Source organism: Oncorhynchus gorbuscha, unplaced genomic scaffold, assembly GCF_021184085.1.
Source record: "Oncorhynchus gorbuscha isolate QuinsamMale2020 ecotype Even-year unplaced genomic scaffold, OgorEven_v1.0 Un_scaffold_1501, whole genome shotgun sequence".
In the NCBI taxonomy this organism is placed as follows: Eukaryota; Metazoa; Chordata; class Actinopteri; order Salmoniformes; family Salmonidae; genus Oncorhynchus; species Oncorhynchus gorbuscha.
This window is the reverse complement of record NW_025746263.1, coordinates 16,489-27,500: the sequence shown is the minus strand read 5'-3', so window position 1 is coordinate 27,500 and position 11,012 is coordinate 16,489. Positions and strand designations below refer to the sequence as shown.

Sequence of the window (11,012 nt, the reverse complement as noted above, 5' to 3'; positions counted from 1 at the left end):
GTTAACAGGTCAGAATGATGTGTCCTTCCTGCTCTGTCTAATGAGAGGAGGAGTTAACAGGTCAGAATGATGTGTCCTTCCTGCTCTGTCTAATGAGAGGAGGAGTTAACAGGTCAGAATGATGTGTCCTTCCTGCTCTGTCTAATGAGAGGAGGAGTTAACAGGTCAGAATGATGTGTCCTTCCTGCTCTGTCTAATGAGAGGAGGAGTTAACAGGTCAGAATGATGTGTCCTTCCTGCTCTGTCTAATGAGAGGAGGAGTTAACAGGTCAGAATGATGTGTCCTTCCTGCTCTGTCTCTGTCTAATGAGAGGAGGAGTTAACAGGTCAGAATGATGTGTCCTTCCTGCTCTGTCTAATGAGAGGAGGAGTTAACAGGTCAGAATGATGTGTCCTTCCTGCTCTGTCTAATGAGAGGAGGAGTTAACAGGTCAGAATGATGTGTCCTTCCTGCTCTGTCTAATGAGAGGAGGAGTTAACAGGTCAGAATGATGTGTCCTTCCTGCTCTGTCTAATGAGAGGAGGAGTTAACAGGTCAGAATGATGTGTCCTTCCTGCTCTGTCTAATGAGAGGAGGAGTTAACAGGTCAGAATGATGTGTCCTTCCTGCTCTGTCTAATGAGAGGAGGAGTTAACAGGTCAGAATGATGTGTCCTTCCTGCTCTGTCTAATGAGAGGAGGAGTTAACAGGTCAGAATGATGTGTCCTTCCTGCTCTGTCTAATGAGAGGAGGAGTTAACAGGTCAGAATGATGTGTCCTTCCTGCTCTGTCTAATGAGAGGAGGAGTTAACAGGTCAGAATGATGTGTCCTTCCTGCTCTGTCTAATGAGAGGAGGAGTTAACAGGTCAGAATGATGTATCCTTCCTGCTCTGTCTAATGAGAGGAGGAGTTAACAGGTCAGAATGATGTATCCTTCCTGCTCTGTCTAATGAGAGGAGGAGTTAACAGGTCAGAATGATGTGTCCTTCCTGCTCTGTCTAATGAGAGGAGGAGTTAACAGGTCAGAATGATGTGTCCTTCCTGCTCTGTCTCTGTCTAATGAGAGGAGGAGTTAACAGGTCAGAATGATGTGTCCTTCCTGCTCTGTCTAATGAGAGGAGGAGTTAACAGGTCAGAATGATGTATCCTTCCTGCTCTGTCTAATGAGAGGAGGAGTTAACAGGTCAGAATGATGTGTCCTTCCTGCTCTGTCTAATGAGAGGAGGAGTTAACAGGTCAGAATGATGTGTCCTTCCTGCTCTGTCTAATGAGAGGAGGAGTTAACAGGTCAGAATGATGTGTCCTTCCTGCTCTGTCTAATGAGAGGAGGAGTTAACAGGTCAGAATGATGTGTCCTTCCTGCTCTGTCTCTGTCTAATGAGAGGAGGAGTTAACAGGTCAGAATGATGTATCCTTCCTGCTCTGTCTAATGAGAGGAGGAGTTAACAGGTCAGAATGATGTTTCCTTCCTGCTCTGTCTAATGAGAGGAGGAGTTAACAGGTCAGAATGATGTATCCTTCCTGCTCTGTCTAATGAGAGGAGGAGTTAACAGGTCAGAATGATGTTTCCTTCCTGCTCTGTCTAATGAGAGGAGGAGTTAACAGGTCAGAATGATGTTTCCTTCCTGCTCTGTCTAATGAGAGGAGGAGTTAACAGGTCAGAATGATGTTTCCTTCCTGCTCTGTCTAATGAGAGGAGGAGTTAACAGGTCAGAATGATGTTTCCTTCCTGCTCTGTCTAATGAGAGGAGGAGTTAACAGGTCAGAATGATGTGTCCTTCCTGCTCTGTCTAATGAGAGGAGGAGTTAACAGGTCAGAATGATGTGTCCTTCCTGCTCTGTCTAATGAGAGGAGGAGTTAACAGGTCAGAATGATGTGTCCTTCCTGCTCTGTCTCTGTCTAATGAGAGGAGGAGTTAACAGGTCAGAATGATGTGTCCTTCCTGCTCTGTCTCTGTCTAATGAGAGGAGGAGTTAACAGGTCAGAATGATGTTTCCTTCCTGCTCTGTCTCTGTCTAATGAGAGGAGGAGTTAACAGGTCAGAATGATGTGTCCTTCCTGCTCTGTCTCTGTCTAATGAGAGGAGGGGTTAACAGGTCAGAATGATGTGTCCTTCCTGCTCTGTCTCTGTCTAATGAGAGGAGGAGTTAACAGGTCAGAATGATGTGTCCTTCCTGCTCTGTCTCTGTCTAATGAGAGGAGGAGTTAACAGGTCAGAATGATGTGTCCTTCCTGCTCTGTCTCTGTCTAATGAGAGGAGGAGTTAACAGGTCAGAATGATGTGTCCTTCCTGCTCTGTCTAATGAGAGGAGGAGTTAACAGGTCAGAATGATGTATCCTTCCTGCTCTGTCTCTGTCTAATGAGAGGAGGAGTTAACAGGTCAGAATGATGTGTCCTTCCTGCTCTGTCTCTGTCTAATGAGAAGAGGAGTTAACAGGTCAGAATGATGTGTCCTTCCTGCTCTGTCTAATGAGAGGAGGAGTTAACAGGTCAGAATGATGTGTCCTTCCTGCTCTGTCTCTGTCTAATGAGAGGAGGGGTTAACAGGTCAGAATGATGTGTCCTTCCTGCTCTGTCTCTGTCTAATGAGAGGAGGAGTTAACAGGTCAGAATGATGTGTCCTTCCTGCTCTGTCTAATGAGAGGAGGAGTTAACAGGTCAGAATGATGTGTCCTTCCTGCTCTGTCTAATGAGAGGAGGAGTTAACAGGTCAGAATGATGTGTCCTTCCTGCTCTGTCTAATGAGAGGAGGGGTTAACAGGTCAGAATGATGTTTCCTTCCTGCTCTGTCTAATGAGAGGAGGGGTTAACAGGTCAGAATGATGTTTCCTTCCTGCTCTGTCTCTGTCTAATGAGAGGAGGAGTTAACAGGTCAGAATGATGTGTCCTTCCTGCTCTGTCTAATGAGAGGAGGAGTTAACAGGTCAGAATGATGTGTCCTTCCTGCTCTGTCTAATGAGAGGAGGAGTTAACAGGTCAGAATGATGTATCCTTCCTGCTCTGTCTAATGAGAGGAGGAGTTAACAGGTCAGAATGATGTGTCCTTCCTGCTCTGTCTAATGAGAGGAGGAGTTAACAGGTCAGAATGATGTGTCCTTCCTGCTCTGTCTCTGTCTAATGAGAGGAGGAGTTAACAGGTCAGAATGATGTATCCTTCCTGCTCTGTCTAATGAGAAGAGGAGTTAACAGGTCAGAATGATGTTTCCTTCCTGCTCTGTCTAATGAGAGGAGGAGTTAACAGGTCAGAATGATGTATCCTTCCTGCTCTGTCTAATGAGAGGAGGAGTTAACAGGTCAGAATGATGTTTCCTTCCTGCTCTGTCTAATGAGAGGAGGAGTTAACAGGTCAGAATGATGTTTCCTTCCTGCTCTGTCTAATGAGAGGAGGAGTTAACAGGTCAGAATGATGTTTCCTTCCTGCTCTGTCTAATGAGAGGAGGAGTTAACAGGTCAGAATGATGTTTCCTTCCTGCTCTGTCTAATGAGAGGAGGAGTTAACAGGTCAGAATGATGTGTCCTTCCTGCTCTGTCTAATGAGAGGAGGAGTTAACAGGTCAGAATGATGTGTCCTTCCTGCTCTGTCTAATGAGAGGAGGAGTTAACAGGTCAGAATGATGTGTCCTTCCTGCTCTGTCTCTGTCTAATGAGAGGAGGAGTTAACAGGTCAGAATGATGTGTCCTTCCTGCTCTGTCTCTGTCTAATGAGAGGAGGAGTTAACAGGTCAGAATGATGTTTCCTTCCTGCTCTGTCTCTGTCTAATGAGAGGAGGAGTTAACAGGTCAGAATGATGTGTCCTTCCTGCTCTGTCTCTGTCTAATGAGAGGAGGGGTTAACAGGTCAGAATGATGTGTCCTTCCTGCTCTGTCTCTGTCTAATGAGAGGAGGAGTTAACAGGTCAGAATGATGTGTCCTTCCTGCTCTGTCTCTGTCTAATGAGAAGAGGAGTTAACAGGTCAGAATGATGTGTCCTTCCTGCTCTGTCTCTGTCTAATGAGAGGAGGAGTTAACAGGTCAGAATGATGTGTCCTTCCTGCTCTGTCTAATGAGAGGAGGAGTTAACAGGTCAGAATGATGTATCCTTCCTGCTCTGTCTCTGTCTAATGAGAGGAGGAGTTAACAGGTCAGAATGATGTGTCCTTCCTGCTCTGTCTCTGTCTAATGAGAAGAGGAGTTAACAGGTCAGAATGATGTGTCCTTCCTGCTCTGTCTAATGAGAGGAGGAGTTAACAGGTCAGAATGATGTGTCCTTCCTGCTCTGTCTCTGTCTAATGAGAGGAGGGGTTAACAGGTCAGAATGATGTGTCCTTCCTGCTCTGTCTCTGTCTAATGAGAGGAGGAGTTAACAGGTCAGAATGATGTGTCCTTCCTGCTCTGTCTAATGAGAGGAGGAGTTAACAGGTCAGAATGATGTGTCCTTCCTGCTCTGTCTAATGAGAGGAGGAGTTAACAGGTCAGAATGATGTGTCCTTCCTGCTCTGTCTAATGAGAGGAGGGGTTAACAGGTCAGAATGATGTGTCCTTCCTGCTCTGTCTAATGAGAGGAGGGGTTAACAGGTCAGAATGATGTTTCCTTCCTGCTCTGTCTCTGTCTAATGAGAGGAGGAGTTAACAGGTCAGAATGATGTGTCCTTCCTGCTCTGTCTAATGAGAGGAGGAGTTAACAGGTCAGAATGATGTATCCTTCCTGCTCTGTCTAATGAGAGGAGGAGTTAACAGGTCAGAATGATGTGTCCTTCCTGCTCTGTCTAATGAGAGGAGGGGTTAACAGGTCAGAATGATGTATCCTTCCTGCTCTGTCTAATGAGAGGAGGAGTTAACAGGTCAGAATGATGTATCCTTCCTGCTCTGTCTAATGAGAGGAGGAGTTAACAGGTCAGAATGATATATCCTTCCTGCTCTGTCTCAGTGTAAATAATATAATACACACAGACATGACATTTTACGTAGACTCACACACAGACATTATATTTTACCAAGACATACACACAGAGATGAAGGCAAGTCTACGTAGGAACACATACGCAAATACACACGTCAGAGAGGCCATTTTACTTGACTAGCAGCTCTGATTATGTGTGTGTGTGTGTGTGTGTGTGTGTGTGTGTGTGTGTGTGTGTGTGTGTGTGTGTGTGTGTGTGTGTGTGTGTGTGTGTGTGTGTGTGTGTGTGTGTGTGTGTGTGTGTGTGTGTGTGTGTGTGTGTGTGTGTGTGTGTGCAGGCATGTGTGTGTGTGTGTGTGTGTGCTAATGAGTGTGTGTGTGTGTGTGTGTGTGCAGGCATGTGTGTGTGTGTGTGTGTGTGTGTGTGTGTGTGTGTGTGTGTGTGTGTGTGTGTGTGTGTGTGTGTGTGTGTGTGTGTGTGTGTGTGTGTGTGTGTGTGTGTGTGTGTGTGTGTGTGTGTGTGTGCAGGCGTGTGTGTGTATTGTTCTCTTACTGCGTCTGCAGGAGGTGCCTCTGTATCCGGGGGCACACACACATGTCCCGTCCTCCGGTGAGCAGGAGCCTCCATTCTCACAGGTACAGGAGTAGGAGCAGTCTGGGCCCCATCGGCCCTCCACACACACACTGTCACAGTTCACACCTGGAGGAAACATGGGGAACACTGCTCAGTAACTCATCTTACTGGGCAGAGTCTGGGGCCCTCCCCCTCATCTCATCAGAGTCTGGGGCCCTCCCTCATCTCATCAGAGTCTGGGGCCCTCCCTCAGAGTCTGGGGCCCTCCCCCATCTCATCAGAGTCTGGGGCCCTCCCTCATCTCATCAGAGTCTGGGGCCCTCCCTCATCTCATCAGAGTCTGGGGGGCCCTCTCTCAGAGTCTGGGGCCCTCCCTCAGAGTCTGGGGCCCTCCCCCATCTCATCAGAGTCTGGGGCCCTCCCTCATCTCATCAGAGTCTGGGGCCCTCCCTCATCTCATCAGAGTCTGGGGCCCTCCCTCATCTCATCAGAGTCTGGGGCCCTCCCTCAGAGTCTGGGGCCCTCCCCCATCTCATCAGAGTCTGGGGCCCTCCCTCATCTCATCAGAGTCTGGGGCCCTCCCTCATCTCATCAGAGTCTGGGGCCCTCCCTCATCTCATCAGAGTCTGGGGGGCCCTCTCTCAGAGTCTGGGGCCCTCCCTCAGAGTCTGGGGCCCTCCCTCAGAGTCTGGGGCCCTCCCTCATCTCATCAGAGTCTGGGGCCCTCCCTCAGAGTCTGGGGCCCTCCCTCAGAGTCTGGGGCCCTCCCTCAGAGTCTGGGGCCCTCCCTCAGAGTCTGGGGCCTTCCCTCATTTCATCAGAGTCTGGGGCCCTCCCTCAGAGTCTGGGGCCCTCCCTCAGAGTCTGGGGCCCTCCCTCATCTCATCAGAGTCTGGGGCCCTCCCTCATCTCATCAGAGTCTGGGGCCCTCCCTCAGAGTCTGGGGCCCTCCCTCATCTCATCAGAGTCTGGGGCCCTCACTCATCTCATCAGAGTCTGGGGCCCTCCACTGTCCCTCCACGGCTGTGAGAAAATATTACCCAGCGACTTACTCTATACATTATAGTGTAGTTTATAAAGGATTTGTGAATGGAAGAGACGGAGACAGAGACAGAGAGACAGAGACACAGACAGAGACACAGCAACAGAGAGACAGAGTGATCGTTAGCTTTCTCTCCTTCCTCTCCCCTCTGAGTGCCCCTTTCTAACCCCTATCTTCCAGGGAGAGATAGAACTAAATGAAACAGGAACAGTCCCAGAGATGGGAGAAAGTTAGAGTCCCAGGGAGAGATGGAGAAAGGTAGAGTTCCAGGGAGAGATGTAGAAAGGTAGAGTCCCAGGGAGAGATGTAGAAAGGTAGAGTCCCAGGGAGAGATGGAGAAAGGTAGAGTCATCAGGGAGAGACGTAGAAAGGTAGAGTCCCAGGGAGAGATGGAGAAAGGTAGAGTCATCAGGGAGAGATGGAGAAAGGTAGAGTCCCAGGGAGAGATGGAGAAAGGTAGAGTCATCAGGGAGAGATGGAGAGATGGAGAAATGTAGAGTCTCAGGGAGAGATGGAGAAAGGTAGAGTCATCAGGGAGAGATGGAGAAAGGTAGAGTCCCAGGGAGAGATGGAGAAAGGTAGAGTCATCAGGGAGAGATGGAGAGATGGAGAAAGGTAGAGTCCCAGGGAGAGATGGAGAAAGGTAGAGTCCCAGGGAGAGATGGAGAGATGGAGAAAGGTAGAGTCATCAGGGAGAGATGGAGAAAGGTAGAGTCCCAGGGAGAGATGGAGAAAGGTAGAGTCATCAGGGAGAGATGGAGAGATGGAGAAAGGTAGAGTCATCAGGGAGAGATGGAGAGATGGAGAAAGGTAGAGTCATCAGGGAGAGATGGAGAAAGGTAGAGTCCCAGGGAGAGATGTAGAAAGGTAGAGTCCCAGGGAGAGATGTAGAAAGGTAGAGTCCCAGGTAGAGATGGAGAAAGGTAGAGTCCCAGGGAGAGATGTAGAAAGGTAGAGTCCCAGGGAGAGATGGAGAAAGGTAGAGTCATCAGGGAGAGATGGAGAAAGGTAGAGTCATCAGGGAGAGATAGAGAAAGGTAGAGTCCCAGGGAGAGATGGAGAAAGGTAGAGTCATCAGGGAGAGATGGAGAGATGGAGAAAGGTAGAGTCATCAGGGAGAGATGGAGAAAGGTAGAGTCCCAGGGAGAGATGGAGAGATGGAGAAAGGTAGAGTCCCAGGGAGAGATGGAGAGATGGAGAAAGGTAGAGTCCCAGGGAGAGATGGAGAAAGGTAGAGTCATCAGGGAGAGATGGAGAAAGGTAGAGTCCCAGGGAGAGATGGAGAAAGGTAGAGTCCCAGGGAGAGATGGAGAAAGGTAGAGTCCCAGGGAGAGATGGAGAAAGGTAGAGTCCCAGGGAGAGATGGAGAAAGGTAGAGTCCCAGGGAGAGATGGAGAAAGGTAGAGTCCCAGGGAGAGATGGAGAAAGGTAGAGTCATCAGGGAGAGATGGAGAAAGGTAGAGTCCCAGGGAGAGATGGAGAGATGGAGAAAGGTAGGGTCATCAGGGAGAGATGGAGAAAGGTAGAGTCCCAGGGAGAGATGGAGAGAGGTAGAGTCCCAGGGAGAGATGGAGAAAGGTAGAGTCCCAGGGAGAGATGGAGAGATGGAGAAAGGTAGAGTCATCAGGGAGAGATGGAGAAAGGTAGAGTCCCAGGGAGAGATGGAGAAAGGTAGAGTCATCAGGGAGAGATGGAGAGATGGAGAAAGGTAGAGTCATCAGGGAGAGATGGAGAAAGGTAGAGTCCCAGGGAGAGATGGAGAAAGGTAGAGTCATCAGGGAAAGATGGAGAAAGGTAGAGTCCCAGGGAGAGATGGAGAAAGGTAGAGTCCCAGGGAGAGATGGAGAGATGGAGAAAGGTAGAGTCATCAGGGAGAGATGGAGAAAGGTAGTCCCAGGGAGAGATGGAGAGATGGAGAAAGGTAGAGTCCCAGGGAGAGATGGAGAGATGGAGAAAGGTAGAGTCATCAGGGAGAGATGGAGAAAGGTAGAGTCTCAGGGAGAGATGGGGAAAGGTAGAGTCCCAGGGAGAGATGGAGAGATGGAGAAAGGTAGAGTCATCAGGGAGAGATGGAGAAAGGTAGAGTCCCAGGGAGAGATGGAGAGATGGAGAAAGGTAGAGTCATCAGGGAGAGATGGAGAGATGGAGAAAGGTAGAGTCATCAGGGAGAGATGGAGAAAGGTAGAGTCCCAGGGAGAGATGGAGAGATGGAGAAAGGTAGAGTCTCAGGGAGAGATGGGGAATGGTAGAGTCCCAGGGAGAGATGGAGAGATGGAGAAAGGTAGAGTCATCAGGGAGAGATGGAGAAAGGTAGAGTCCCAGGGAGAGATGGGGAAAGGTAGAGTCCCAGGGAGAGATGGAGAGATGGAGAAAGGTAGAGTCATCAGGGAGAGATGGAGAAAGGTAGAGTCCCAGGGAGAGATGGAGAGATGGAGAAAGGTAGAGTCATCAGGGAGAGATGGAGAGATGGAGAAAGGTAGAGTCATCAGGGAGAGATGGAGAAAGGTAGAGTCCCAGGGAGAGATGGAGAGATGGAGAAAGGTAGAGTCTCAGGGAGAGATGGGGAATGGTAGAGTCCCAGGGAGAGATGGAGAGATGGAGAAAGGTAGAGTCATCAGGGAGAGATGGAGAGATGGAGAAAGGTAGAGTCATCAGGGAGAGATGGAGAAAGGTAGAGTCCCAGGGAGAGATGGAGAAAGGTAGAGTCCCAGGGAGAGATGGCATTGGTAGCATTAGCAGTGCTTCTCAAAATGTGTCTGTGTGTGTGTGTGTGTGTGTGTGTGTGTGTGTGTGTGTGTGTGTGTGTGTGTGTGTGTGTGTGTGTGTGTGTGTGTGTGTGTGTGTGTGTGTGTGTGTGTGTGTGTGTGTGTGTGTGTGTGTGTGTGTGTGTGTGTGTGTGTGTCTCAGCAGGACTGGGTTGAGGAACTGAGGACTCACTGGGGATTCAACTAGAACAGAATACCTGGGTCTAACACACTCACACCCAAACGCACACACACACCCACACCCAAACACACACTCCTGCGACTCCCAGAACTCCACACTCTTCCAAGCTGTCCTCTCTGTTCCAGACTCATTAGAAGTTGCTCTGATAGAACAGAGAGAGAATATGTGAGTGGGCTTCAGCCATTATAACATCATTAATAAAGCAGATCTGTCTATAACCTGCTGGGTAGAGGGATGGGTAGAGGGATGGAGGAATGGGTAGAGGGATAGAGGGATGGGTAGAGGGATGGGTAGAGGGATGGAGGGATGGGTGGAGGGATGGAGGGATGGGTAGAGGGATGGTAGAGGGATGGAGGGATGGGTAGAGGGATAGAGGGATGGGTAGAGGGATAAAGGGATAGGTAGAGGGATGGAGGGATGGGTAGAGGGATGGGTGCAGGGATGGAGGGATGGGTAGAGGGATGGGTAGAGGGATGGAGGGATGGGTGGAGGGATGGAGGGATGGGTAGAGGGATGGAGGGATGGGTAGAGGGATAGAGGGATGGGTAGAGGGATAAAGGGATAGGTAGAGGGATGGAGGGATGGGTAGAGGGATGGGTAGAGGGATGGAGGGATGGGTAGAGGGATGGAGGGATGGGTAGAGGGATGGAGGGATGGGTAGAGGGATGGGTAGAGGGAGAAAGGGATGGGTAGAGGGATGGAGGGATGGGTAGTGGGATGGGTAGAGGGATGGAGGGATGGGTAGAGGGATAAAGGGATAGGTAGAGGGATGGAGGGATGGGTAGAGGGATAGAGGGATGGCAGAGAGATGGAGGGATGGGTAGAGGGATAGAGGGATGGGTAGAGGGATGGGTAGAGGGATGGAGGGATGGGTAGAGGGATGGGTAGAGGGATGGAGGGATGGGTAGAGGGATGGGTAGAGGGATGGAGGGATAGGTAGAGGGATGGGTAGAGGGATGGGGTAGACCGTCTATAATGACAGTACTCAGACAGACCATTCATAATGACAGTACTCAGACCATTCATAATGACAGTACTCAGACAGACCATTCATAATGACAGTACTCAGACAGACCATTCATAATGACAGTACTCAGACCATTCATAATGACAGTACTCAGACAGACCATTCATAATGACAGTACTCAGACCATTCATAATGACAGTACTCAGACCATTCATAATGACAGTACTCAGACCATTCATAATGACAGTACTCAGACAGACCATTCATAATGACAGTACTCAGATAGACCATTCATAATGACAGTACTCAGACCATTCATAATGACAGTACTCAGACAGACCATTCATAATGACAGTACTCAGACCATTCATAATGACAGTACTCAGACAGACCATTCATAATGACAGTACTCAGACCATTCATAATGACAGTACTCAGGCCATTCATAAAAACAGCTTTCAGAAACTCAGAGAGCTCTTTCACAGAAGAGGCAGTGATCTCCTGCTGAATGTTGTTTACGATGTCTGCCTTTGGAAAAACCGTGATGGCTTCTCACAGCGGGACAACAACCAAAAACATGTTCCGGTTAATTCATTGTCACACCTAAGCACAGTGCATTT

General features: G+C 49.2%; 1 protein-coding gene across 1 annotated transcript in view; it reads right to left on the bottom strand.

Annotated features, from left to right (window-relative positions):
• The window catches only part of LOC124023138 (multiple epidermal growth factor-like domains protein 10), a gene marked incomplete at its 5' end in the record, with an annotated part of 55,316 nt that extends 49,753 nt beyond the window's left edge, over positions 1 to 5,563 (bottom strand). The window contains one exon of the mRNA XM_046337668.1: positions 5,417 to 5,563. Within this exon, the coding sequence (XP_046193624.1) occupies positions 5,417 to 5,563 (147 nt within the window). The remainder of the gene's footprint in view (positions 1 to 5,416) is intronic.
• Between the last annotated feature and the right edge of the window lie 5,449 nt (positions 5,564 to 11,012).